Consider the following 27,302-nt stretch of genomic DNA (forward strand, 5'->3'; position numbering starts at 1 on the left):
CCCTTAGGACTGCTGGCTGGGATTTAAGTATTCATTTATCTGCCCCAAAATAACCTCGGGTCCCCTCGGTTGTATTCCCGTGGCTCGAAGCCCCAAACAAGATGATGGGGAGAGCAGAGAAATAGGAGCATAACAGAGTTAACCAAAGGTCAGCAACCTGCAGAAAACTAGTTTTCGTGAAAAACCGATGAAATTAGCCAATAAGTGTTCTTTTCACGGGCTTTCCTCGGCCGAGCAAAGCCGGCTCAGAAAAACCGGGGTAAGTCGGAGTCAGGAGTAATGAAGAGGTGAAACAAATAAAGGCTTGTTTTGCTCCCTGAACCTCACGTTAAGTGACTTCCAGCGAAAAGGTCAGCTAGCAGACCCAGCCAATGGAAAATAGCTTTAAAAAAAAAAAAAAAATTATAAAAACACCCATTGAGTTTCTTTTTTATAAGCGTTTTCGTCCGCAAGACCCCCTTGCTGATGCCTCCCTGGGGTGAAAGGCTGCTGCTGGCGGGGAACATACCCCACTGAGGCTGGAAGTCAGCTCATTAACCCCATCTTACCCCTTTTTAATATCTATTTATGGTCCGTATGTTATATAGCATATGTATTATACAGAATATATGTTATACGTTGTGATATAGGAGAATTGTGCAATGTGGGTTTTGTATTATTGTAGAATTATTGTATGTTATATATAATGCATAATAGCTATATAATATATACACTATATGCACTATATAATATACAACATATGGCATACACAATATAGTAGATATAATAACATATATATTATACATTCTATAATTATTATAGATTATTATTCTATATTATGTTGCTATATTATATATAATTATCGTGTATAATTATATATAATTATTCTGTGTTGTATTATAGACAATTATTATATATAATTATTCACCCCTGAGCCTTTCGCCCCCGGCAAGCGGCAAAACCGTAGCTCGGAGGGGCCGCGGAAGATGCTGAGGGTAGGGAAGTCCTGCCGGTCGGCGGGGAGACACACACCCAAATATCTCAGCAGCGAGTCTGACGGTGCAAGAGCATCCCTCCGCGCCCCATGGCTGGTTGCAACCACAGGGAGGAAAGGAAACCACGGGAAGAAGGGAAACCGTGACCTGAACTTGCAGCAAATGGGTTTATGGCGGCCGTCGGGATGGGGGAATTGACGGGGACCGGGTCACCCAGCGCCCTTGAGGATGCTGCGCCCCATCTCCCAGCCACCCCCCCCCACCCTGGGGCTCCCTCCTGCCTTGCACCAAAAGCAAACCACCTCCAAAAACCCTTCAGAGCCAGGTTTAACTGATCATCTGAGCGAGGGAGATAGTTTTCCTCCTTCCCAGCCTGGGGAAAAGAAGAAATAAATACAGCAGAGTTGATTTTTATTTTTTTTTCCCCCTGGTCAAACACATTCCCCTCTCCAAGGCTTTTTTTTTTTTAAGTTTTCCCAGGCTTGGAAATCACTTGTTAGGATGGTGGGAAAGCAGAAAGAAGCCTTTGAGCCGCCGGGTCCAGGTGATGCAAAGCTCCAACCTTCATTACCAAGACTAAAGGAGCTGGGATTTCCTAAGCAATTAAAAACCCTGCCTAATTAAGTCCGGGCTATTAGGCAGGACTGCCGAGGGTTGCGGAAGGGGATGGGTCTGCAGCCTGGCTGAAAGCAAAGGAGCCCACAGGTAATTTATTGAGTAAAGCGGAATAAACGGTGATGTACTGTGGCTCTGCAGAGACGGAAAACACGTGCTCCGTTAAAAAGAAAAAGAGGAGGAAAAAATAGCATCGACAGCCTCTTGCAAATCGCTAAGTCAACTGTCCTACTACATCAGCAGCGAATTATCCAAACACTGAAATACCCGGCAAGGGACCAAATATTCAGGCAGATATTTCTGTGTTTTTAAAAAAAAAAAAAAAAAAAAAAAAAAAAAAAAGCAAAACCAAAACAAGCGATTAAGTAAAAAAAAAAAAAAAACCAACAAAAAACACACGAGGGACCCCTTGGGAATCGGGGCTCTCGCAGCGGGGCAGCAGGAACCATCCCAATGTTTAAGAAAAAGCATCCCCTGCTACTTAAAAATGCGTTGTTTTGTTGTTTGTTTTTTTTTTTTAAATTTCCACCCCCCCCTTCTCCACATTTGAATTTCTGCTGCCTGCGCCTCCCGCCCCTGGCAGCAGATGAAAGCAGCTGCTGGGAGAGACGGAGCGCGCGCTCCCGCTTTTGTGCTCCCACTTTTGTGCTCCCCATCCTATTTTATCATCCCTCCATCCGGGCTCCCGCCCGTACCACCGACTTCCCCGTCGCCCCTTTGGCCACCAGGCTCCTCTCCCCCCGCCTCCACCGCTGCGAGCCCTCATTTGCATCTTGTTTTGATTAACTTTTATTTTTCACTCTTCCCTTAAAAAAAAAAAAAAAAATTTAAAATATTCAAAATCCCTGCATTAATTAGGCTTTTAAGTCCACTCTTTGCTGAGCAGCTAACGTGTCTCCCCCCTCCCCCCTCCCAGCATCACTTTAGCAATGGAAAAGCGGGGGGGGGGCAGCTTCCCCCAGCTACATCCATGACTAAAAAGTTAGGAAAAACCAACAAAGATGCTCAAACCTTAAAAATACTCAGGTCTGCAGTGACCAGGATCTCCACAAGGTCCAATTAAGACTACAAATGTTTATGGCTCTATATATACATATATATGCACACACGGAGACATAAATACATATCCCTCTGTGTGTTTATATACACACACACACATATATAAATATACATAGATATATCTATATATGCATATATATACATTTATATATATTTGTGTATCTATGCATATACATACATGTGTGTATATAAATATATATGTATTTATGTACGTACGCTGCAGTGGTTTAGGGAGAAAGCGAGGACGGGCTCAAAAAAACCCCGGCACGATTCCATGCGTCCACCGAATTCGGGCGCTGGCGCCCCAGCAGGTCAGAGCCGCTTTTCACATCAACACCCCGCCCGCATTTCGGCACCTGCCTGAAAGGACTGAATTTTAATTTACAACATTTTTATTGCCTCCGAAAGAACCCCAGAAATTCCCGCGTTCTACAGCAGTTTCGGGGCTCACCCCTCCCCTCCCAAAAACCCCCATTATTTTTTTTTTTTAATTTTTTTTTTTTTTCCAGGAAAACAGTCTTTTTCCTCTCCCCCCCAGCCCCGACACTACACGAAATCCCCGCGGAAAGGGCGGGAGGTGGCCCCTTGTGCCTGCCAGCGGCCCCGCAGCGTGCACAGGGGCTTCCCCTCCAGGCTCTCCAGCTCCGGGAAGCCCAACTGGTTTAGGATCTCGTAGACCCCAGCCACCGCCGCCACCTGAAAACAGAGGGAGAAAAGAGAGATTTAACTCCCCCCCACACACACTCCGGCATCCTTGGGATGCTTTGGCCACCTCCCGGCTGAAGACACAGGGGGAAAGTCCCCAGCATCTCCCCGCATCCCAGTACCCACCCACCTCCCGCAGCCATCCTCGGGATGCTTTTGCCACCTGCCGGGTGAAGATGCAGGGGAGGGTCTCCCCGTATCCAGGTACCACCCCACTCACCCCCTCTGCCTCCCGCATTACCCCTCCCAAGCTTTCCTCCAGCCACGGTTTCTACATTTCCTAAGCTGCTTCCTCGCCGCTGGGGTCAGCCTGTGCAGGGTTTGTTGGCTTTGGCACCCTTCTGCCAAAAAGCCACAACGGTGCCTTGTTTTTGCTAAAAACGCAGAGATTGTGCAGCAGGAAGGGGTGTTTGGGGGGAGGGGGGAGGTGGTCAAAGGCTCTTTTTATCTGCAGGGTGGGTGTATTTCCCCCCTCTCTTACAAACTGGGGGGTGGGGGGAAGATGTAAACCCATGCACTAAGGATGCTGCACTCACCTAAGGATGCTGCACTCACCTAAGGATGCTGCACTCACCTAAGGATGCTGCACCTACCTAAGGATGCTGCACCTACCTAAGGATGCTGCACCTAAGGATGCTGCACTAAGGATGCTGCACCTACCTAAGGATGCTGCACCTACCTAAGGATGCTGCACCTAAGGATGCTGCACTAAGGATGCTGCACTAAGGATGCTGCATTTAAACCCACACACCCAACACGCAGCCAACAGCAAGCATCACACACAGAATCGTTACAGTTGGAGGAGACTTTTAAGATCATCAGGTCCAACCATGAACCTAATACTGCCAAGTTACCCCTAAGTCACGTCCCTCAGCACTACAGCTACACGTTATCTCCGCTACAAGATGGTCCAGCCCCAGCCAACGCTTCCCCCCCCTCCCACACCGCCGGGCAATGCAAACACCGGCATAACCGGGATGCCGCGCCGGGGTGGGCATCAGCCACCCCCCCTCCCCGTCCAACGGGATGGGGCTGCGGGATTGGACGGGACAGGGAGCGGAGCGGGCAGATGCCGCTTTCATCAGCCGCCCGGCGGATCAAACCTGCCAATATGAATTAGCGGCGCTGGGGGAGGCAAGCGAAGGGACGAGGTGTGGGGGGTTTTCCCCCCTCCCCCCAAAGGCAAAGCGCTGCCTGCTCAGCGCCACGCAAACCCAGGGAGAGAAAAAGCTAACCGCCGCCTAATAAAAATCTGAAAAATAATACCAAGCAGGAAATAAGGGAAATTTGGGGTCTCTCACCCACCCCCCCATTCCATTTTTTTTTTTCCAGCTGGCTCCCAATTTTCTCAGATGCCCGGCGCCAGCATCCCCATCCTCCCGGGCCCACCCTGGGTCAGGCAAGGCAAAGCAGAGCTGCTTTTAATTATGCTCTCCTTTCACTTCCCCGACCCCTTTGGCCGGGATATTGTATTTTTACACAACCCTGGTAAACTCAAAAGCGGAGAACAGGTTTGGGGTTGGGGGAGGCACCCCATTCACGTGGTGGGGATGTGACGCGTCTCCAATGACCTGCTTGGCGTTCCCTCACAGCCTGGTGAGATGGGAGCTTGCCCGGAGCAAAGGGACTACATATGATGCCCCCAACCACCATACGAAAATCATATATAAAATAAAGACGGGGCTCTGTTTCCCAGCGCCCTGTAAATACAAGGCCAAGTGCAAGGTCCTGCACGTGGGTTGCGGCAACCCCAAGCACAAACCCAGGCTGGGTGGAGAATGGCTGGAGAGCAGCCCTGAGGAGAAGGACCCGGGGGTGCTGATTGACGAGAAGCTCAACGTGAGCCAACAATGTGCGATCGCAGCCCAGAAGGCCAACCGTATCCTGGGCTGCATCAGAAGAAGTGTGGCCAGCAGGGTCAGGGAGGGGATTCCGACCCTCTACTCTGCTCTGGTCAGACCCCTCCTGCAGTACTGCTTCCAGCTCTGGGGCCCTCAACACAGGAAAGACCTGGACCTGTTGGAGCGGGTCCAGAGGAGGCCACAAAGATGATCCAAGGGCTGGAGCACCTCAGCTGTGAGGACAGGGTGAGAGAGTTGGGGTTGTTCAGCCTGGAGAAGAGAAGGCTCCGGGGAGACCTTACAGCCCCTTCCAGTCCCTAAAGGGGCTACAGGAGAGCTGGGGAAGGACTTTTTACAAGGGCATGTGGTGATAGGATGAGGGGGAGTGGCTTCAAACTGGAAGAGGGGAGATTTAGATTAGATCTCGGGAAGAAACTTTTCACTCTGAGGGTGGTGAGCCCCTGGCGCAGGTTGCCCAGAGAAGCTGTGGCTGCCCCATCCCTGGAGGTGTTCAAGGCCAGGTTGGACGGGGCTTGGAGCAACCTGGGCTGGTGGGAGGTGTCCCTGCCCAGCGCAGGGGGGGTTGGAATGAGATGATCTTTAAGGTCCCTTCCAACCCACACCATTCTATGATTCTATGAAATATGAGTTAGAGCGAAGCCTTGCTGGCGGCTTAGGCGGGCGAAGCCTCACCTCGCGCATCCAGAGGCTGAAGGGCCGCTGCCAGGAGTCCTTCTTCTCCAGATGCAGGTAGGCGTTGAAGAGGATCAGGTAGATGTAGCGCTCCAGGTACTGCAGGCTCCTCAGCTGCAGCGTCCGCGTCTCCTTCTCATCCTTGCCCGACCTCCCCTGGAAAGAGCAAGAAACCAGCTGAGGTGGTACCCGCTTCGAGAGAGCATCCACGAGGCAGCTCCTGCACCCAGTCCTCTCATCCACAGTCCTGCTCTCCATCCCATGTGAGAAGTTTGGTGGGGAAGGACCCGTGAGGACCTTTTGTGCTACAGAAAAGCCATATATACCGCTACACATCAGCCCTCCGACCCCGTTATCCCCCCTGAGAAGCCCAGCCCAGCCTGCAGCCCCCGCCTGGCCTCCAGCCGAGGAGGGAGGACCACTCTGGGGACAAAAATAAGCGCATCCTTCCAGCCTGCTCCCGCTGTGGCCTGGCAGTCCGGGCTCTCATTACCTTGTGGTTTCCAGCATATAAAAAACCTTCCCCTTCACCGTACAGCCCTCCAAAATAGACGAGGGACGGCTAAACGCGTGGGGCGGGCGCCCAGGAGCCAGGAATAGATGCCCAGGTGCGAACCGTACCCTGAAACCACAAGCTCCCGGACTGCAAAAGCATTTTCCCCAGGGGAAAAAAAAAAACAAAACCAAAAACAAAACACAGCCCTTTCCAGCACAGCCCGGTCGGATCGGATTGAGCCTCCGCCGCCGGAGGCGGAGAGGCCACCAGGGCCACCCAGCGCCCTGTTCCCAGGCTGGGAGCCATCGCCCCACCTATTATTGTATTTTTACATATATTATCATAACTGTGAAGGAAAGATGAGCCCTGCAGTGATGCCCCTTCCAGGAATCAATAAATAATAAATAAGGAATAAACGACCAGCGTAAGAGCCCTAATCCCGTAGTCAATCCCGCTGCGTACCCCTCAGACCATGCCCAAAGAGCAGCAATTCCTCGCCCCGGTGTCACCACCAAGCCGCCCCTGGGGCTTTCTCTAGGTCCTTCCCCGGCCGCTCATTGCCATGGCACAGTACCGTCTCCACCCGCGGGATTCGAAAAATTGGGGGTTGTTCAACCCGTTCGCACCCCTGTTCCCGGCAGTCCCAGGCAAGCGGGTTCTGCCCTTGGGAAAAGGTGTCTCCTCTGCACCTGTGTGCCAGTATTCGCAGAGAGCTGATCTTATTAGCCTATTATTTATCATTATATTCGCCTATTTTTTTATTATTATATTATCCCATTATTTATCACGTCATTATAATATTGGCCTACTTATTTTTATTGCATTATCCCATTATTTATCACGTCATTATAATATTGGCCTACTTATTTTTTATGATATTATCCCATTATTTATCACGTTATTATAATATTCGCCTATTTATTTTTATTGCATTATCCCATTATTTATCACGTTATTATATTCACCTATTTATTTTTTATTATATTATCCCATTATTTATCATGTTATTATCCTATTATTTATCTTTCACCCTATTCTTTTCCTATATAACCCTATTTTTTCCTCCTATTTAGGGGTGGGAAGGGATAGGAACAAACCCAAGCAGAGCATCTTTTCCTTCCCTTTCTTCACCCAAACCCCACGTTTCTCTAAACGCTAACCGCAGCTTAATTAAAAGTCCGTTAGGGCAACGCCTAGACTAATCAAACTCCCATCGCTCTCTTCTTCCAGCTGCCCATCACTGGGGGAAAAAAAAAATTAAAAATAAATAAAAATTAAAGCATTTGCACAGGCTTTCCCCCGGCCCAGCCAAATCCAACGGGATGGATGAAGCTGCTGAGAGGGAAATGCAAAACGCAGGCGGCGACAAAAGGCTCTTCTGAGGGTGCGGGGGGGGGGGGAGGGGGGAGCAGATGACTCCCTCCTTATCTCGCTTTCCCACCGGGCTGACAGGGTGATTTGGATACGGCCGGCCCGGAAACGGGATACGGCCCGGGAACACCCACGTGTTGGTCCTGACCGCCAAGTGCCAGGAAGAAGGGGCAAGGAGGTCGCGGGAATTGTCTCCCGGGAAAAAAACAAAACAAAACAAAATAAAACAAAACAAAACAAAACACCACCACACCGGGAGCATCCGGGCAATGCCGTTCCACCGGGGTCTTCCTCCCGAGACCCCCCCCCCAACCAAGGCAGAGCCTATAGACACAGTTGAGCAGGAGCCAGCAGCAAAGGCAGGAGATCATTCGGGGTCACCGGAAAGCATAATTAAATCCATAAGCGGGCAGCCGCTCCCTTAGCACGGGGTTTTGGGGTGTTTTTTTTCCGTTCTGCAGCAGCACGGCGCACGATAAAGTAGGTGAGACTTCCCACCAGCCACGTGGCCACCTCCCCGTAACGCATAAAGCAGGGTGGGAAAATAAGATAAAATTGCTTATCCCCGATAATTTCACAGTACCTATTGCTGCAAATATTCAGTCCCCAGCAGCTCATCCCACGGAGCTCAGGTTTTCTCTCCCAGCCTCCCCCCCACACCCCCCCCGCCCCAAAAAACCCCCCACAGAGGACCCCATAAACCAAGAGGCAAAAGCCCAGGGAGCTGCGGATGCTACTGGGTGATTAAACGCTTTGGGTTTTCTTCCCCTGGTCAATCGTTTGCAGCCATTAATTGAAAAAAAGGGGTCAACCGCAGCCGCGGGCAGGACCGTGGCTGGCAGGGACATGGGTCGATACAGCCCGGGCAGGGACGATGCCGAGCCCCAAGCTCAGCCCTTCCGACGCCCCATGAAATAGTTGCACAGCTTAGAAAAAAAAAAAAAAAAAAACAAAAACAAAAACCCCAACCAAAAAACAACAAAACAAACACAAATCTGAAAAAAAAAATAATCCTTTTTCCCCATTTCCCCATCATCAGCTGCCCAGAAGCTCCCACGTAAAACCAGGCTGCAGCCCACGGGCTCGGCAGGTCGTGGGACGCCTCCTGTGTGGGCACAGACAGGTCCCCTCCCGAGGATGGATCCCATCCTGAGGACGGGTCCCTTCCCAAGGACGAAGCCGGAGGAGCCTTTGGGGCTGGGAGTGGAGTGGGATGGACCAGCCCTGCCCTCTGCCGGCTGCGCGGTGCTGGACGGCCGGGATGCTGGCTGGGATGAGGGATGGTGGGATGCTGGCTGGGATGCAGGACAGTGCAGGATGGGCAGGATGACAGCTGGGCAAGGGGATGGCACCAGACAGGCAGGATGCTGGGTGGGATGTGGGATGGCACCGGACAGGAGGGATGGCACCAGATGGGCGGGATGCTGGGTGGGATGCAGCATGGCATCAGAAAAGTGGGATACAGGATGGCACGAGATGGGCAGGATGCTGGGTGGGATGCGGGATGCCGGCTGGGATACAGGATGGCACGAGATGGGCAGGATGCTGGGTGGGATGCGGGATGCCGGCTGGGATACAGGATGGCACGAGATGGGCAGGATGCTGGGTGGGATGCGGGATGCCGGCTGGGATACAGGATGGCACGAGATGGGCAGGATGCTGGGTGGGACGCGGGATGCCGGCTGGGATACAGGATGGCACGAGATGGGCAGGATGCTGGGTGGGACGCGGGATGCCGGCTGGGATACAGGATGGCACGAGATGGGCAGGATGCTGGGTGGGATGCGGGATGCCGGCTGGGATACAGGATGGCACGAGATGGGCAGGATGCTGGGTGGGATGCGGGACTGCACCAGATAGGTGGGATGCTGGACAGGATGTGGGATGGCACCAGATGGGGAGGAGACTGGTTGGAATGCTGGGTAGGATGCAGGACAGCACCAGACAGGTGGGATGTAGGATGGGATGCAGGATGGCACAGGATGCAAGACAGCACTGGGTGACCATGACCAAAAGAGCCTTGGCACCCTCTGGTGACATGCCAGAAAGCTTCAGCCCAAGAAACCGTCAGCTTGGGCTTGTTCCCAGAGCCCGGCTGCACCCTCTGGGACGGGGTGCAAGAGGCCTGGGCAGCCCCATGCCGATGGGGAAGAGGGAACACTCACCTGCCGGTAGGTGCAGATGATGATTTCGCGGAGGTGGTAGTGCATGGGTGTCATGGTCTCACTGACAGTGTCCAGGGCCATGTCCACCTCCTTCTTCATCCGGTGACCGTCAGGCAGGAGCTGGACCACTTTCATCACCACCTGAAGCGTGGGTAGAAACGACAGGGGCTTCACCGGGTGCTTCCCCACCTCAACCTGACTGCTCCATCCCTGCCTGGGAGAGGACCCAGCCCCTCCAAACAAGCTGCTGTGGCTAAGGAGTGGGTTCAGTGGGAGATCCTGAAACGGAGTCAGGCGCAAGGACTCACCTCGAACTCCCCTTTGGTGTACTTGGCGTCAGGCACGCTCACAATTTCCTCCTCGCTCATCTCAGGCATGCCCTGGGCCAGTCAGAGAGGACGGTGAGTTAGGGGCTGCGCGGCCCCATCCCCGCTGCCCAACGGCTGAGCAGAAACGCAGACCCCAAACTCAACCCGTCAGGACCCCAGACATCCCCTGCTCTCCCCTCTGCACGGGCACAGAAGCCCCAAATTTTATGCCCATCTGCTCTGCAAGGGGGTCCGTATGCCTCCTGCACTTAACCCTTTGTCCTTTGGGAATGGGGTAAAGGCTCACTGGCGATGCACCTACACTTCTCCTGGAGCTCGTTAGGTGCTAGGCACAGCAAGAGGCTAACGAATGGATGCTTGCCCCCCCCCCCAAGCCCACCCCGACCCTCCCCATGCTCCTTTTAGCTCTCCCCTCGCACGACGGCTGCTGCGGGCTGTGCTGAGCTTCCCCGGCAGCCCCCGCTCCGGCCCCAGCCCCGGGGCGAGCTGAAGACCCCGGTACCCACGTTGAAGTGCCAGAGGGTGAGGACAGCGATGACCATGGCTGTGGTGGTCCTGCCCCGGCCGCTGGAGCAGTTGAACACGAAGGCTGCCCGCGAGTCTTCAGCCAAAGCACTCTTCATCGCCTCCAGCAGCCGGTCAAAGTCCTGCCGGCAGCAAAGCCGAGGGGTTTTGATGGGTGCAGCCCACCTCCCTTTCCCACCACGGGATTCCCCCTTGTCCTGCAGCCTCCAAGCTAAAATCCCCGGCTCCTGGCTGCACACGCCGGATCCAGCCCAGCATCCTCCATCCTCCGCCGGCCGAAGACACACAGAGTCTCCACACAGCATCTCCCGGCGGACCCCCCCTCTGCCCCAGCAAGCACCCCACACTCAGCCTGGGCACACCACCGTATTCCCGGGGCTGGGTGGCACCGAGCACCCAAGTGACATTCACCCCGCAGCAGCTGGCGTGGCTTGGGAAGGAGGCGGCAGCACCGTCCCACCCCCAGGGTACCTTCTCCTTGGGAGCGCAGAAGTCTGGGATGGGGATGCGGCGGTAGGTCAGCCCTTGGCAGGCGTTCTTCTGCTGGCTGAATATCTCCTGTGTGGTCAGGCAGCTCTTGAACATCTTCATCTGCTTCTCCGCCTCCAGGTACACCTCCAGCCACTTCTGGCACTTCAGCAGGTCACCCTTCAGGGTCGTCTCTAGTTTCTGCAGAGGAGAGAGAAACCCTCACCGTTAAGACCCGCTCTTCTTAATTTTTTCAGGATTTAAATTATCCTTTTTTAGACCCAGGCTGACACCCCTCTCAAACACCCCACAGCCAACGCAAAACCCCACACCAGGTCCTGGCCCACCGCTTCTGCCCAGGACCGTGGTCTCCACCGGGCTTGATGGGAGCCTCAGGCAGGAGCATCATCTCCCACCACCCGGGGCAGCTCCTCCACGTGGCCATACTGCTGCCGCCGGCAGCTGAGCTCCTCCGCTGCCTGTCTCCTCTGGAAACCCAGCTGGGAACATCTGCTCTCCTTTCCCTGGGTGCCTTTTACCCTGGCTTTCAAGCCGCGCTATAAATTCTTCGGGGGAGGATCTCCGCTTTGCTCTGCCTTCGTGAACCCTTACACAGCGACAGCAAAGTCAGGAGGACTCCTTTATTTTCGCAGTACGATAAAGAGCAGGTGGACCTGCTCTTTATGATCTTAAAGGTCTTTCCCAGCCCTAATGATTGATTCTATGGGCTGGTTTTGCACCAGCCGGGCTGTCCCCAGCCTCTGGCAGACACGGAGGACCCAAACCAAGCACTGCACTCCGATACGACTGCTGCCTCTCATTGCCAAAAGAAAAATAAAACCCAAACCCAAAACGAGCAGCGCCAGGGGGTGAGGGACTACCGACATCTGCTGACATCACCCCACGAGGGCTCCTGGGAGGGGGAGATCAGCCTTTTCCGGACGGCAAGGAACCCTTGCTGCCCCCGGCATCTCGCCGACGGGCAGGAGCTCACCTCCAGCTGCTGGGGGGAGGCGGCGGGCACGGGGATCAGCTCCTCCAAATGCCCCGGCTCCCGCAACGTATAGATCTGCTCATTCCCCTCCAGGACCGCTTCTTCCCGGAGGTTGATCCAGACGATGCGGGCGTGCTTCCTCTTGGCATCCGTCAGGTACCGCAGGACGCTCCCCAGGGTCTAGGGGGAAGGGGTGGGCAAGGGTGATTGAGAGAGAGACCCTCACCGTTAAGACCCGCTCCTCTTAATTTTTTCAGGATTTAAATTATCCTTTTTTAGACCCAGGCTGACACCCCTCTCAAACACCCCACAGCCAACGCAAAACCCCACACCAGGTCCTGGCCCACCGCTTCTGCCCAGGACCATGGTCTCCACCGTGCTTGATGGGAGCCTCAGGCAGGAGCATCATCTCCCACCACCCAGGGCTAGGAGCCCGTTTGCGGGCCACCTTGCTTGGTGGCCCTCCCCTTGGTGGCCCTCCCCCTCACCTTGGAGCTGGGCTGTGCCGTCCCGTAGACGGGCATCTTGGGCACCCGTCGGAAGTTGGCCACGCTCATCTCCTTGGCGGTGCTCAGCACATCTGGGCAGAAGCGCTCATCTGCCACCTGCAGCGGGGCAAAGCCTGGGCAAGGGGTGTCCCCCTCCCACCCACCCACGGGTTTTCCAGCGCATCACAACCTCTCACCCGTGGTCCCCGCTCAGGAGAAGTCCCCAAACCCTTCCAACCCCAGGAGGACAGGGCTGAAAGCCACACGGCTGCATTTCAAAGGTGGGAGATGGCTCTTCTTGCGGCAACGCCATGCAGCAGCAAGCCACCAACAGCTCCTCCTTCCCCCTGCCACAGCCACCCAGGAGCACCAAGAAAGGTGAAGCTGCAGCTAGGCGTGCGAGCTCAGGCTCATATTATGGGATGCCCCAGCATCCCGGTACCCGGGGTCTGCAGGGTCAGACGCATCTGTGTGCACAGAGGGTTCTCTGGCCGCATGCCCATCCTTGCGGAGAATGCAGGCAGGACATGGATCTAAGACCCCAACACGGACCTGGAGACCCCAACACGGACCTGGAGACCCCAAGACTCAGCACCTGCCCTCCAACAGAGAAACCCCTTGCTTCTCCCACCCCACCAAACCTCTTTTGAGGGCAAGCACCCCAGGAAGGTGTTTTTCCCAGGGGACAATGAGGAGCCACCAAACCCCATCCCTCCACCCAGGACAGGTACTCACCAGCACTCGCGTCCCCTTGGTGATGAGGTCCCCGGTGACGGTGAGCTCTGACGAGTTCATCTCCGCCTGCAGCCGGTAGAGCTCGGGGTGCCGACACATCCACCTGCTGAAGCTGAGGGCAAAGCCCAGGGGGTACTGCCGGCGGGGGGCCGGGGAGGAGGGGGGGGAGGGGGGAGGGACGCGCCATCAGCCTGCGCTCGCACCCCCTACCCTGGATGACAACAACCCACAACCCCACCGAAGAAACCTACATTTTTCTTGGGAAACTCAGAGGTGGGGAGACCCTTTCCCTCCCACTACACAGAGAAACAAACAAAAAACAAAACAAAACAAAAAAAAAAGAGCAAAGGAGGTTTTTTTGGGGTCGGTGGGTTGGTTGGTTGTTGGGTTTTGGTGGGTTTTTTTACCTGCTCGTGAAGGTAGTAGTTGAAAGCAATCAAGTAGAAGTAGCGCTCGAGGCTCTGCAAAGTCCTCTGCAGGAAATACTCTTTGGTGCTGCTGCCCTGAAAGCAAAGGCAGGTGGGATTCGCCATGCCCAGCGCCGGCCGGTCCTCGTAGCCCCCGGCGGACCGGGAAGTTGGGGAAAAAGCCCTACAACACGCTTGTTTGCAGCTGGCTTAGACGGCAGACAGGCAGGCCTGAGCCATATTTTGTTTTTTAAACAGCAGTTTTGGGGGGGAAAGAGGGGCAGAAATACCACGCAAGATGCTCAGAAGGTTTTTTGCGTATTCACGCTTTCAAATAAGAAGAGGGGTGACACTACAAAGCCCAATCTGGAATAGTTTTTTTATGGGTTTGTTGTTTTTTTTTTTTCCTTTAAATGAAACATTTCGAGTTTTCCATATTAAACGATGCTTAAAGCCATAAATCCGCATTTCAGCTCAAACAAAACCTTCCCTTTCGCCCAAGGACACGCCGGGAGCCGTTCCAACCGGACCCGAGGGGGCGATGCTGTCCCGGGGGGACACACACACCATCCCGATGCTAACGGGAGACTCGAACCCAAAGGGAGGGGGTTGGTTAACGCAAGGTCCTGCCCCCACCCCGGCCAAGATGCTGAGACGGCGGCATCCCGGCGGAGAGAGGTCCCCGGTGCCTGCGATGCCGCGGGGAGGGATGCGGGGAGCCTGCCAGAGACATCTCCTCCCAGCCCCGTGCTCTGGGGGAGGCAAGGAATGGTCAGGGACCATTCTCAGGGACACCCCCCATCTACCTTCAGAGCCCAGTGGGACCCCCAGGGTCAGCATCTCATGGCGGGTGACATGGGGGGGGGGGGGGGGGTTGGCTCGACAAGTGGGGTTTGCACATCCCTGACCTTCCGTGGCCGACTCATGAATATTTACTTGTTCTGCGCAAAGAGAAATCCGGCCCCGCTGTCATTTCTCAAGAGGCGGAGCGGCCGGGATTTGCTCTGGAAACTCGAAACAAAGCCTGCGAGGATGGAGCCTGCGAGGATGGAGCCGGATGGCTTCGCCGGCAGCACCGCGTTTCTCCCCTAGCACTTGGGTCCCCGCCGTAAAAACCAGCCCTGCGCTCCCGCCCGAGGGCAATCTCTTGATTTTCCCCATAAATAGGTTTTTCGATGAAAAGGGGAGGTGATCCGCTCGCAGGTCAGCCGTGGAGAGCTGGGTACGGCGGGGGTCCTGAGAATCCCGCGCTGGGATGCACTTATTCCCGCATCACCATCGCTTGAGGTCTTAAATCTCCGCTTTTACCCCCAACGCAGGGCAGAAACCCGCGGGCCAGCGTGAGATCGTGCCTCTGCGCCCCGAAAAGCCCTTCCTCTCCCCAAAAGCGAGCGGGGCTCCGCCAGCTCACCCGGCAAAGCTCCCCCCTCCCCCCCCCCCGCCTCCCCAGGTACCAAACCCAGGCTGGTTTTTGATGACCGAGCATCAGCCCCTCTCCCTTCCTCATCCTCCCCCCCACCCCAACACATTTTCCTGGCCCCTCGCCATTGTTTAAACCTGCTCTCTCTCCGGGCAGACTTCAAATAAACACTCCTCGAAGCTAATTTACGGCAGTTGTGTGTCGTCCGCCATCCCCCCCCCCCGGGGCCGTTTGTTTCCCCACCGTGGAGGGATGACATAGAGCAGCCTCCCCCTGCCCCCCCCCCCCCCCGCCCCCCGCCTCCGAGCGAGGAAGAGTCAGGGAAAGGCTTTGAGGCAGCGGGGAAAATCCCGCTATACATCTGCCATCACGCCAGCACCAGCAAAAGTACCCAAATCCACCCTAAAAAAAAAAAAAAAAAAAAAAAAAAAAAAAGAGGGGAAAACTTGAGGTTTGCCACTAAATGCCGAAAAAAAAAAAAAAAAGTGCCCATAAAGGCTTTCCTTTGCCCCCACTTAATCATCGTCACGGCGTTTTTCCTGCTTTAGCCGCACAGCGCATTTTTTTTTTTTGTTGGTTTTTTGTTTTTGTTTTTTTTACAACCGGTCTCAGCGCTTCCACTCAGCGTTCAACGCTTCAATGGGAAAAATTGATCTCCAAAGAGGCTGGGATCGGGGCAGCGCTTCCATCCCAGCATCCTCCCTCCCTCCATCGCCTGGCGAGGAGCACCCCCTCGGTCGAACGGGGGAAAAAAAAAATAAAATAAAAAAATCACAGTTTCCCAGTGTTTCACAGTATTTCACAATTTACCACCCTGATGGCTTTTCAAAACAAAAAGGGAAAAAAGGAAAAAAAAAAAAAAAAACAAAACATCTACAGATAGGAAAGCTTGACCTTGAGTGGATATCTTTGCAGGAAAACCTCCGAGCAACGATGCCTCCCAGCTCCCGAGGATTTTTCCCAGCCAGGCTGGTAATCGATTTTCCAATTTTAGAGCTGACAAAACGAGGGTACAGGATAGTATTTGCCCCCGCGGTGTCAGCTACCAGAAGCAGTGGCGAAGCCCAAACCAGCCAGCTTTCCCCCAAAATCCCAGCCTGCTCCGTTCTACGGCTCTTAAAACTATCGGGGAAGATTAAAAATAAAAAAATAAATAAAAGGAGACGCTCCTCAACCTTCCAGGTTTCACGTCCCTGGGAAACTTTCAGCTCACAGGAAGCTTTGGATTTCCAGAATTTACATTCTTCTCATCCCCGCACAAAAACAACTCCATAAATTACCCCGCGGAGAGCGGGCGGCTTGCAGCCCAGAGGTCCTCTCTAATTAACGTACCTGGATCTGATAGTCCTCCCCGATGCCTTCCAGCTTCTTCTTGTACTCGTAGATGGCTTCCTTCATGTCATGCATCTCCGAGCAGGAGGCAATGGCACCGTCCACCTTGTGAGGAGCAAGCGGAGAGCAGCTCAGCGAGACCCCGATGAAGGGACAATGACCAAACTCGCCCCCTCCCTCCCACCCACCCCACCAGGGCGGGGGGTTCTCCAGCACCTTCTTACCTCCTCAACTATCTGCTGGCCTTTGGGAACCATCTCGATGAAGGTCTGGATGACACGAAGCCTGTCCCTGGGAGATGTTTTAGGCGGGTGGGGGAAGCTGAGGTGGGAGAAGAAGGAGATCAAACTGGCCCTGGTGGCACGGGCATCCACCCCAACCCCGGTGCCGGGGGCTGCCCCCGCTTACTCAGGCTTCTGGGTGGCTCCTCGGTGGTGGTGGAGGATGAGCGTGCCCATGGCCATGGCCAGGTTGGTCCTGCCCACACCGGTCTGGCAGCCGAAGAGCAGCGCCGGCGGGGGTCTGCCGGGGTCCCGCAGCAGCAGGCTGGGGCTCTCCTAGGAGGGAGGGACAAGGGGGATGGGGACCACAGAGGCATCCAGGAGAGCTGGGTCTGCCACCGCAATGGCCAGGGAGGAGATGACGGCACTGCACAGGCGCAGAGGGGTGGGTGGGGGGGTGGCACCACCACTTTGCTCAGGGGATGGCACAGATGGACTGGGACGGCACAACCCACTGTGTCCCCATGCCCTCCCCAGCCACCGGCGGACGTTGGCCTGTCCACCCCACCAGAGATGCTCCCACCACCAGTCCCCAAGCCACTGAGATGAAAACTCCCAGGCTAAAAAAAAAAAAAAAAAAAAAGAGAAGCCCTGCTATTGAAAGCCTTTGCACCAAATCCAGATCATTTCTCCCAAACCCATTTAGCCACCTGCACAGGGATGCTGGGAGGTGGCAAGGGATGGTCACCTCCAGCCAGGGGTAAGGACAAGCAGCTGGACAACATGGACTTCTCCAGCAGGGTCCACAGCAATGGGAACGGGATGCAATCATGGGCACAGGCAGCATCCTCTAAAGGGCAGCGTCAAGCCAAAAGCAGGAGAAGATGCTCTCAGGGAGTGACGCTCCCCCCCATGGCACCCTTGCTGAGGCGCAGGAGCAAATCCCAACCCGACGTGGCCTCACGGACCAGGCGCTTTTGCTCGGCTCACCCTGAGGAAGTGGATGAAAGCATCAAACTGCTCCTCCAAAGGGGCTCCCTCGGCGGGCAGGGGCAGCCGGTGGTACCTGCCGGGCACGGGGACAGTCCTCGTTAGGAGGACGGAGCCGGGGGGGGGGGCGGGGGGCTTCGTCCCCACCGCGGTGGAGGACAGGTGGCTGAAGAGGGTATCAAGAGCCCAGCTTGCAAAAGCAAAGCCACCAACCACATGTGAGGAGGAGGAGGAGGAGGAGGAGGAAAGGCAGCACCTGTAGGAGGGCAGGAGGAAGATGGGTCTGCGGTAGACCTCCTCTGTCACCTGGATGTCCTCCTCGCACTGCACCCGCACAGTGTGGGGCTCATCCCGCAAGCGCTCGATGTCATTGTAGACATAGTAGACGCTCTCGCTCAGCTGCGCGAAGTCATGGATCTAGCGGAGATGAGGACCACCATCAAAACCCATGGGGCACCCACCACCTCCAACAAGCCCTCCGCTCATCTTCAAGGTGGGGGGACGCACGCACCCCGTTATCGCTGGGGTGACGACCCTCCTTCCCAGCCCACCTCACCTCCTTGCGGATGGCCAGCTCCAGGCTCTCTGCCCGCAGCCCCTGTTGGAGGCACTGGAGGTTCTCGTGAAGGTTCTCCTTGCCCCGTGGGGTGTAGGACACAAAGTCCCCCTCCATCCGCAGGAAGACGACGGGCTCCTCGCGGATGCAGAAGAAGACGCACTCCTACAAAGAGAGGGGAGAGGCTGCCCGAAAGCTCTCCTGCCTTCTTCCACCCCGATTTCCACCTTCCCACCAACCTTGTGGCCTTCTCTCTGCAGCTTCTGCAGCACGAGCTTGAAGCCGTTGAGGCTGGGTTGCCCCATGCCGAACACGCCGTAACCTCCTTTGGCTTGTCGGAAATTGGGAGCGCCGCAGCTGCCGGTAGTGTTCAAGACATCTAATTTTCCGTATACATCCCTGACCATGAAATATTTCCCCTGCAAAACAAGACGGGCAGAGAGAAGGTTGGGAATAAACGGGATTTGAGCAAGGAGGCTCGAACGCCGCTGGGAAGAAAAGTGGCTTTTCCTTGGGGATCTTCAAAATGAGCCCCAAAAGAACCTTGAGAGGAACCCACGACGAAATGGGTTTGGCGTAGGGTGGCGGAGGTGCTCACCTGCACAAGGTAGTGTTCCAGCGTGGCCTCAGAAATGCGTCCCACCGTGTAGTTGGCCTTCAGCAGGTCATCGTGGATCTGAAACTCCTCCCTGCAGTTGTACCTGCAAAAGCCACGTGCGGGTGGGCAAAAAAAAAATAACAGCATAAGTAAAGATTGGGGGGGAAAAAAAAAAAAAAAAGCGATATTTAGGGAAGAGAGTGCATAAAACAGGAGGTTTGGAGTTGCAAGAGGACTTACGTGATGACCACGGGCGCCACTTTGTTGGTGATGATGGACTTGGCCTTGCTGTTGTGGAGCCCCAAGGTCTGGAAGGAGTGGATGCTGAGGGAGCGCTGGTCCTCCATGCTGCCGTCGCCCGGTGCCCCGCTCTCCGGGGGGGATGCCGAGACTGCCTGCTGCGCCGCGCTGGCGGTCGTACCCATAATCCGCGGGCGGCTGCGCCGGGGACGGGGAAGGGGCAGAGAAAACAAGGAGGGAGGAGGAATTTTAATTTTTTTTTTTTTTTTTTCCCCAGCCCATCCCGTTTTAGGAAGGGAAAATCCCAGGCGGGTGCAGGGCATGCCCCCCTCCCCCCTCGCCGATAGCTGGCGAGGAGCGATCCATTCGGGAAGAAAAAACGCTAACCCTGCAAGGGATTTTCTTCCTCTTTGCCTGCTCCCTTTATCTGGACCCGGAGGAGCCAAAAAGTGGGGCTGAGGAAGTGGCGGGGGGGGGGGGGGGGGAAGGGGGAGGCAAAACGCTGGATCCAAATCCCCCCCCCTTCCAAATCTGCTGACTCAGCAGATGGCACAGCGGCACAGCCCTTCGCTTCACCCTCTGCTTTCCCAGCGCCCGTAAACCAACTCCAGGGTCCCCTCCCCAGGCGGAAAACGCGCTTGAACGGCGAGTAAATATCACTAAAACATTTAGGAATTTGGGATTTCGGAGCTGGCCGGCGGGCCGGGGGGGGGGGGCAGCGAGGGAGGCGCAGGGAGGTCGCTCTCTGGTCCAAGCTGTGCACACACACACACACACACACGCGTGTGTGTGTGTGTGTGTGTGTGAGTGTGTGCGCACCCGTGTGGATGCCCAAGCAGGCAGAAGAGGAGGCAGCAAAGCGGAAAGGTGCCCCCCCGCGCAGCCATAAATAATCCTCCTGCGGCGCCGAGAAACCCCTTTCGTTGCCCCGGAGGCATCGGGACCTTCGAGGATGAGCGGGACGAAGGGTTATTAACGAGCAAATCGGAAAGCTGCCGGTTATTCCCATCCAGGAGGAGCACCCTCTCCCCCGAGGCAGGTGGGGGACCCCGAAAAGCGGACTTCTCCCCCCACACACACACCCCATCCCCAGGGAGGCTCATCCCTAAAGAAGGATGAAGGCAGAAGGGCGGGGGATGGCTGGTGGCAGCCAGGAGCATCCCGCCACACTCCACCGGTCCAGGACAATGCGCCGACTGTCTGTACCGGCCGGGGCCGGATCCTGGTAACCAAATGAAGCGAGGGATGGCAAAGGGGGGTGGAGGGGGTGACCTGGACAAAAAAAAAAAAAAAACAAACAAAAAAAAAACAACACCCAAACGCAAAAATCTGCCCACCCCTACCAAGATGGTCGAATTTTATCGGGGATAAAATTCTCCATGGGGAATAAACCAAAAGGGGACGGTACCCGCTGGGTGGTGACAGCACAGCGCTGGGAAAGACGGGGTGGCTTTAACCCAGACACTCCCCCCCCCCCCCCAAAAAAAATGCTTCCGCAGCTGCTTCTGCCGCTTTGCAAGCAGTACAGGATCAGGCCCTTCACTGCGATCCCAGGGAATGCCATGCCCCACCACCACCACCACCATCACCACCACCAGCAGCTGCAAATGCTTCAAGGGGGGATAAAAGCCTCCGGAAAAATGTGCTATTTCGAGACGGCTGTGCCCCGGCACAGATTTCGCCCCCCCCACCCCGGCTCCTCCCCATCTTCCTTCCCCGCTCCGCGAAAAAACTTGTTGCTCCACTGTGAATTTTCTGCACCGTTAGGCAGCCTGGGTTCTTTTACACACAAGTGATAGGAGGGGGAAAAAAAAACCCACAAAACCAAAAAACAGCCGTTTCAGGCCAGCGCCATTTCTCCGAGTCCCCTTATGCCTTTTTTTTTTTTTTTTTTTTTTCACATAAACATTGTTGGGGCAAAAAATAAAGCAAACAAAAAATATTAAAAAAAAATATATATTTTATATATATATAGGGAGGTTTCAAGTGTTTCGGAGCAGGCGCTCGTGGCTTTGGAGAGTTCAGCCAGCGAGCGGGAGGGAGGGGGGGGTTGTTCTTCCCCCCCCCCCCCCTTTATTTTGCTCAAAATCAGTGCATCTTTTCAAAAGCAGCCCGATGAGCCGTACCGAGCCCTCTGGCTTTGCTCCAGCATCCCCACGCCGGGGAGGGGGGGGGGGGGGGCAACTCGCTCCCCAAATCGCAGGCAGCTTCTGGATTCCCTTCATCCTTCTCCTCCCCCGCTGCAGTCACCCATCTTCGCCGTAAATTCCACCCCCACCCCCCCCCATCCCCACCCCAGGGGATTATTTTTCGCCCGACAAACCACACCGGCAAATAACAGACATAAAAGACGCCGGGCAGATTTTGGAAATGGTCTTTCAAACCACAAAATGAATGGGGAGAGAGGAAATCACATTTCAGCTTCTTTCCCTCCGCTCCCCCCCCCCGCCACCCCCCCCTCGGTTGGGCAAGGCAAAAGCAAGCAACTTCGAGAAAGTACCGAAATCACCCAAAACGGGTGCTCTGGGCAACCACGGGAACTGCTGTAAAAAAAGCCACGGGAAGAGGGAAGCGCTGGTGTTATCCGTACGGGAGCAGCTGTTTACTGGCACCGCTGCACCCGATGGGAACGGGATGGCGTACGCCCTCCCAGTGCCCAAACTGGGACACAGAACGGGGTGGGTGGGGAAGCAAAACCCTATCCCAGCAAACCAGAACCGCCCTGGATTACCCCAAATATCAGGGTTTTTTTTCCCCCCCAGTAGGCGAAGACAATTAGCAAGTGTTTAGGTAGGCAACTTACCATTAAAAAAAAAAAAAAAAAAAAGAAAAAAAAAAGTAGTTTTACTGTTTTACCTCTATTTTAACCCCACTGCACCCCATGTCTCAGCCCGGCACTCGCAGCCCGCAGCTCCGGGACCCACCAGCCAAACCCGAGAGAAAACTGTGGCCGGCGCTCGTTAACAAAGAGCTCGTTTTCTCCCCGGCCGCAAAAAGGCCCGGCGCCCTGCCAAGGGCGCATCCCACCGGAACAAACCCAAGTTGTTCTTCTCCAGGTGTTTTGCCTAAATTCAAAGCTCCGGCGGCCACCGGTTAATTATTCCCGCTGCCTAACGAGAAAGCGCAGCCTACGGGCAGGCAACGTATAGATGTTTCCCTTCCCCTGCCGACCTTTTCCCAGCCCGGGATGGATGGGGAACGCCGGAGGAGCCGTAGACGGAACCGGGATGCTGCTTGAGCATCCCGAAAGACGCCGCGGCCTCTTCCACATAAGTCACGACGACAGACAGTGCTCAGCTCCCCCCACACACACACTTCAGGGAGCCGCTCTTCTCCCCCACCGCCCGGCACGGGGGTTATTCCCGCAGCCAGGGACCTGGCGAGGACTCAAAGCCGGAGCAAACAATGGACTAAATATAGTGGGGATGGGGTGGGGGGGGGGGGGGAGTGAGGGGGGGGTGGTGTGGGGAGCCGGGCTGCAGCTGCAGGATGCATCTGCCCCGGCCGCCGCGATGAGGAGGAAGCGCGCACTTGCCCGGCCGCCTCATTGACAGCAGGAAATAAATCAAATAAATCTCCCTCTGTGCATCCCCAGGTTATTTTTTATATATATATATATATATATATTTATTTTTTATATATTTATTTATTTTACATATATACTAATTTTCTTTTTTTTTAATAAAATGCAAAGCCCTTTGGGAAGCCGCAGCAATTGCGGCATCCTCCTAACGCATCCATCCCTCCCTTGGGTCCAGGGCAGCCCTAGAAGCTTTCCGGCGCCGAGCCGGCACGGATGCATCCGCGGTGGACGCAGGGTGAGGAGGGGGGGGTTGGAAATCCAGAACCGCTGATCCAAGCAAGGAGGCAGGAAACACCGCGGCGGCCACGGCAGGAAACCCCGGCACTGCCGGAGGGGCATCACCGAATCCCGGAGGAAGCACTGGAGCCAAGCCCTCCCCACCCCACCCCCCCCCAGCGTGCTCTTTAACCCTCTTTTTTTTTTTTTTTTTTTCCCAAAAAAACAGTGGAAATAAAATAACACCCGAACAAACAGCGAGCCCTTCGCCGGCGGAGCTCACGTGCGTCGGGAGATATCCCGGAGCAGAGGCTGCGTGGGAACCGGGCTCCTGTTGTTCCAGGTGATGGAGGAAGGAAGCAGCTTGGCTTATTAAAATTAAAAAAAAAAAAAAAAAAAAGGAAAAAACATAATAAAACAAAAAGGAAAGGTGAGAAGTAACACATTAAGTCGCGGTTGACTCGAAACGCCTCGTGCGCCCACCAAGCCGCGAGGGCGAAACAAGGCAAGGAAGCAACGCCACCCAAAATGCCCTAAACTCACCCAAAAAGCCCTTTGCAACGGGGATTTTACAAGCCGGGATTGTTTTATTATTTTTAAACGAGCGAAAGCAACCGCCCTCCATTCTCACGGGCTCCTCGGAGAGCCAGCGCCGACGGCCAAAAATATAACTAAATAAGCAGCGTTTCCTAGAAAGTACGGAGGTATTTCTCAATCAGTGCCACTGATCCCCTGCATGCCCTGTGCTCCACCGTCAGCGTCTGCCAGGGAGGAGGGGAAAGCATTCAGCGGGAACGCCGTCCGTCCGTCCGTCCGTCCCCTAAATCCGAGCGGGATAACGAGGACCCGGCATTTCACACCCCCTCCCCGACGCGCTCCTGTGTTTTGGCAGCAAAACTGAGCGCCACATCCCCATCCTCCACGTGACCGACCCGCCTTTAGCTACTTGGTTTAAAAGTCCTGGAGTCAGGGAACGTTGTTTGAGACGGGGACGTGGGGAGGGAGAAAGGAAGGCATCCAGGCACGTCACCCCAAAAATGTGGGTGCGACTCTGCACCCCGCCACGGAGGCAGACACCGGTGGGGAGGATGCTGGTACCCGGTGGGATGTACTGGGAGTGGTACCCAGGCTGCATCCCCCCGCTCCCAAACCTGCTTTACAGTGAATTATTCATCAGCAGTGTCAAACCCTCAAACCTAAGCGATGTCCGGGCCGATGAGCGGGAAAAATTTAAGGTATAATGGCGAGTACCTCGTTAGCAGGATACAAAGCAGACGCAGCTTTTTTGGGGGGCTGAGCCGCCTCAGGCCCCACCTGTAAGAGCCGGGGGCAGCCCAAGTTTGCAGGGATGCTTTTTCGCGTGAGCCGCTCCCCTCAAAAAAAAAAAAAACCAAAAAAAAAACCAAACCAAAAAAACCCAACAAACTGCTTTATTTTTTTTAAAGAGCGCCGGCGGAGCCCCTCGCGCATCACGCCGGTCCCCGGGGTGCTGTTTGGGGAGGTGGTCCCCGAGACGCGGGAGATGCTGGGGCTGCCCGAGGGGTGAGCGAGGAGTTCTCTCAATGAGCGCCAACGGAAAGAGGAACAAAGCCCTCATTTGCAAGCGCCAGCGCTGCCGGTTGCGCTGCCAGCGGTTTCAAGGTCCGCAAGCACGTTTTACCGAAGAGTTGCCTTTCAACAGCGCAAAGAAAAACAAGAAGGAAAAAAAAAAAAAAAAAAAAAAAAAGAAGCCATAAAGGATGGAGGTAAAGGCCGGGGGGCATCTCCAAAGAGACGACGGTGCCGCGGCGGAGCGTTCCGCCGACACCAAACGCTCCCCGACTCCCCAGAAAGCACCCGTGCCCCAAACCCGCCCCGCCAAATTTTTCGCCCCGCGCTACTTCCACCAACCTCCCCGCAGGAGGTTTTTGCGGTGTGTCCCGTGTCTTCCCCCCCCCCAAAAGGTGGGGGACCCCCGGGGTGGCACCCGATGCTGCAACATCCCTTTTCCCAATCTCCCCCCCCCCCGGGGCGGCTCAACGCCACGAGAAGCCCGGCCAGGGCGTTTCGGGAAGGCGAGGGCTATGATTTTTGCGCTATTCATAGCTAACCACCGGCTCCCCTCCCGATGAGGCTGGGGGGGGGGGGGAGGCTGGCGGAGGCCAACGGGACGGCTCCGTTTACATGGAGGGGGGGGGGACGCTTTTCGAAGCCGGGCTGCTGCCGCCCATCACACCTTTTTGGGAGACAAGGGGCACCTTATGCACGCCACGGCGGTTTGGCGTGCGGGAACGCGCGGAGCTCGCTTGCCTTCCCCCCTACCCCCCCCCCCCCCAAAAAAAAAGGGTTCTCTTCTCCCCCACCCTGCTCTTAAATAAAGCAAAAATCAAGGCAACCCCGGGAGGGTTCTGGGGGTTTCTTGCTCACAGCAGAGACCTGCCGGTTATTTTTAGGCTCCGTGTCATTCGTGCAAAAGGCATAATCACTTCCTGCCTTCCAGGAAGGAAATGTCCCACCGCCGCTGCCTGCACGCCTGCCTGCCTGCCTGCCTGCCTGCTCCCTCCCCAGGCAATGCCTGCAACGCTCCCAGCCCGGCCACCCCAAAAACCTGCTGCCCCTCACCCCAACACCCAAGTCAGGGGGGATAACAACTTGGGGATGTTACGAGTGCCACGGCGCGGAACGCCGTGGCGAGAAGAAGCGGTGTTCACCCCCCCTCAGCAGCACTAAGAGGAGCGATGCACGGAGGGAGGGGGGGGAAAGGGTGGAGGAAGGGGTCCGGAAAAGTCCGGCGGCCATAGGAAATACAGCCTGAACGGAGTTTCTGGAAGTTTTCAGCCCCGGCAGCGGCAGATGTTGGGTTAGGAGCTCAGCGAGAGCAGGCAGCCCATCCCTCCTAGGGCATCCTCCGCATCCCGGCTCTGCCCGGGAGACGCGGCAGCCGGGGTGACCCTGTCCTACACGGGGAGGGGGCGAGAGCCCACCGGGGCTCTGCTACGTACCCCGCGCGTACGTGCCAGCGGAAAACCCACCGCTGAGCGATCCCAGGTTTCACGCTCCTCCTGTGACCTCCAAACAGGAGGTTGCGGAGCCAAACCCCACACCGGGATGCTCCCCGAGAAGGGAAGGGACGGCGGTTACATCCACTCCTCTTCCTCTTCCATCTTCATCCTCCAACAGGGGAGCCATGGGGCAGCTCCCCGTTTCGGAGCCCGATCCCCAGACGGCTATTAGGGGTGTAAGGGTGGCAAGAGACGCAAACCCCAAAACCAGTGAGTTCGGGGCACTCGGGCTGGCCGTGCTGGGCTCCTCGCCCGGGTCAGCCTCCTGCGGGGCTGGTTTCCAGGCAGAAAGGGAAAGAAAAGCCCCCCTTTTTTTTTTGTGGGGTCTTTTGTTTTGTTTTTTTTCAATAGGAGAGGGGACTGCAAAAGCACCAGAGCTGGGAGGACGCCGTGGGGGCGGATGCTGGGCCTCAAAACTAGTTATCCGTCTGTTTTCTAGAGGTTTGAAACACAGCCTTGGCTGCGGATAAACCCTCCTCGCTGGGGTGTGGGGCACCTCACGCCCACCCTGTGGGGTTTGGAGTTCCTGGGGCAAAATAAAGCTTCATCCCATCTCCCCCCCCACCCCATCCCCTTCCCCACACACCCGACTGGGAAATGAGTCTGTCTCCCACCACCACCACCCAGGGAGGGGAGCCGGCCCCGGGGAGAGGGGGGGATGCCCGGTCCCCTGGGGAGGGGGATGCCCGGTCCCGGGAGGGTGGGGGGGATGCCCGGTGCCCTGGGGAGGGGGATGCCCGGTCCCGGGAGGGTGGGGGGGATGCCCGGTCCCCTGGGGAGGGGGATGCCCGCTCCCTTGGGGAGAAGGATGCCCGCTCCCGGGAGGGTGGGAAGGGAGCCCGGTCCCTGGAGGCGGGGGGAGGGGGGAGGGATACCCGGTCCCGGGGTTGGGGGGAGGATGCCCGGTCCCGGGACGGGGGGATGCGGTACCTGGCGGCGGCTCCGGGCTCAGCTCCCACGCCGGGCTGGCCGCGCTGTCGGTCGCCCCATGGGGGCGGCGGGAGCGGGGTGGCGGGAGCGCAGCCCCGCGGCCGCCCCGACCGCCGCGGAGCCTCGGCGGGGGGAGGAGGCGGAGGCGGAGGAGGCGGAGGCGGAGGCGGAGGAGGGGCAGCGCCGCCCCATTCGGCCCCCACGCCGCGCCCGCCCCCCGCCCGGCACCGCCCCCCGACCCCGGCACCCCCTCAACCCCCCTCCACGGGGCCGTCCCGACGGGGTGCCCACCCCACAGCCCCGCGGGGAC

General features: G+C 56.2%; 1 protein-coding gene across 1 annotated transcript; it reads right to left on the reverse strand.

The window, feature by feature from the left end:
* Positions 1–2,712: 2,712 nt before the first annotated feature.
* On the reverse strand, positions 2,713–27,112 carry PALD1 (phosphatase domain containing paladin 1). Its single transcript, XM_082486321.1, has 20 exons — positions 26,993–27,112; positions 19,223–19,420; positions 18,983–19,085; positions 18,624–18,803; positions 18,385–18,549; positions 18,085–18,245; positions 17,829–17,904; positions 17,026–17,174; positions 16,842–16,938; positions 16,618–16,722; positions 13,866–13,961; positions 13,459–13,593; positions 12,724–12,840; positions 12,236–12,415; positions 11,245–11,442; positions 10,755–10,895; positions 10,228–10,299; positions 9,920–10,060; positions 5,888–6,043; positions 2,713–3,344 (listed from the first exon to the last, which is right to left on the reverse strand). Exons 2-20 carry the CDS (start codon positions 19,405–19,407, stop codon positions 3,195–3,197), a joined length of 2,607 nt encoding a protein of 868 aa, XP_082342447.1. The 5' UTR covers positions 19,408–19,420; positions 26,993–27,112; the 3' UTR covers positions 2,713–3,194.
* Positions 27,113–27,302: the final 190 nt, after the last annotated feature.

The sequence above is a fragment of the Vanellus vanellus genome, assembly GCF_965231255.1.
Source record: "Vanellus vanellus genome assembly, chromosome: 7".
In the NCBI taxonomy this organism is placed as follows: domain Eukaryota; kingdom Metazoa; phylum Chordata; class Aves; order Charadriiformes; family Charadriidae; genus Vanellus; species Vanellus vanellus.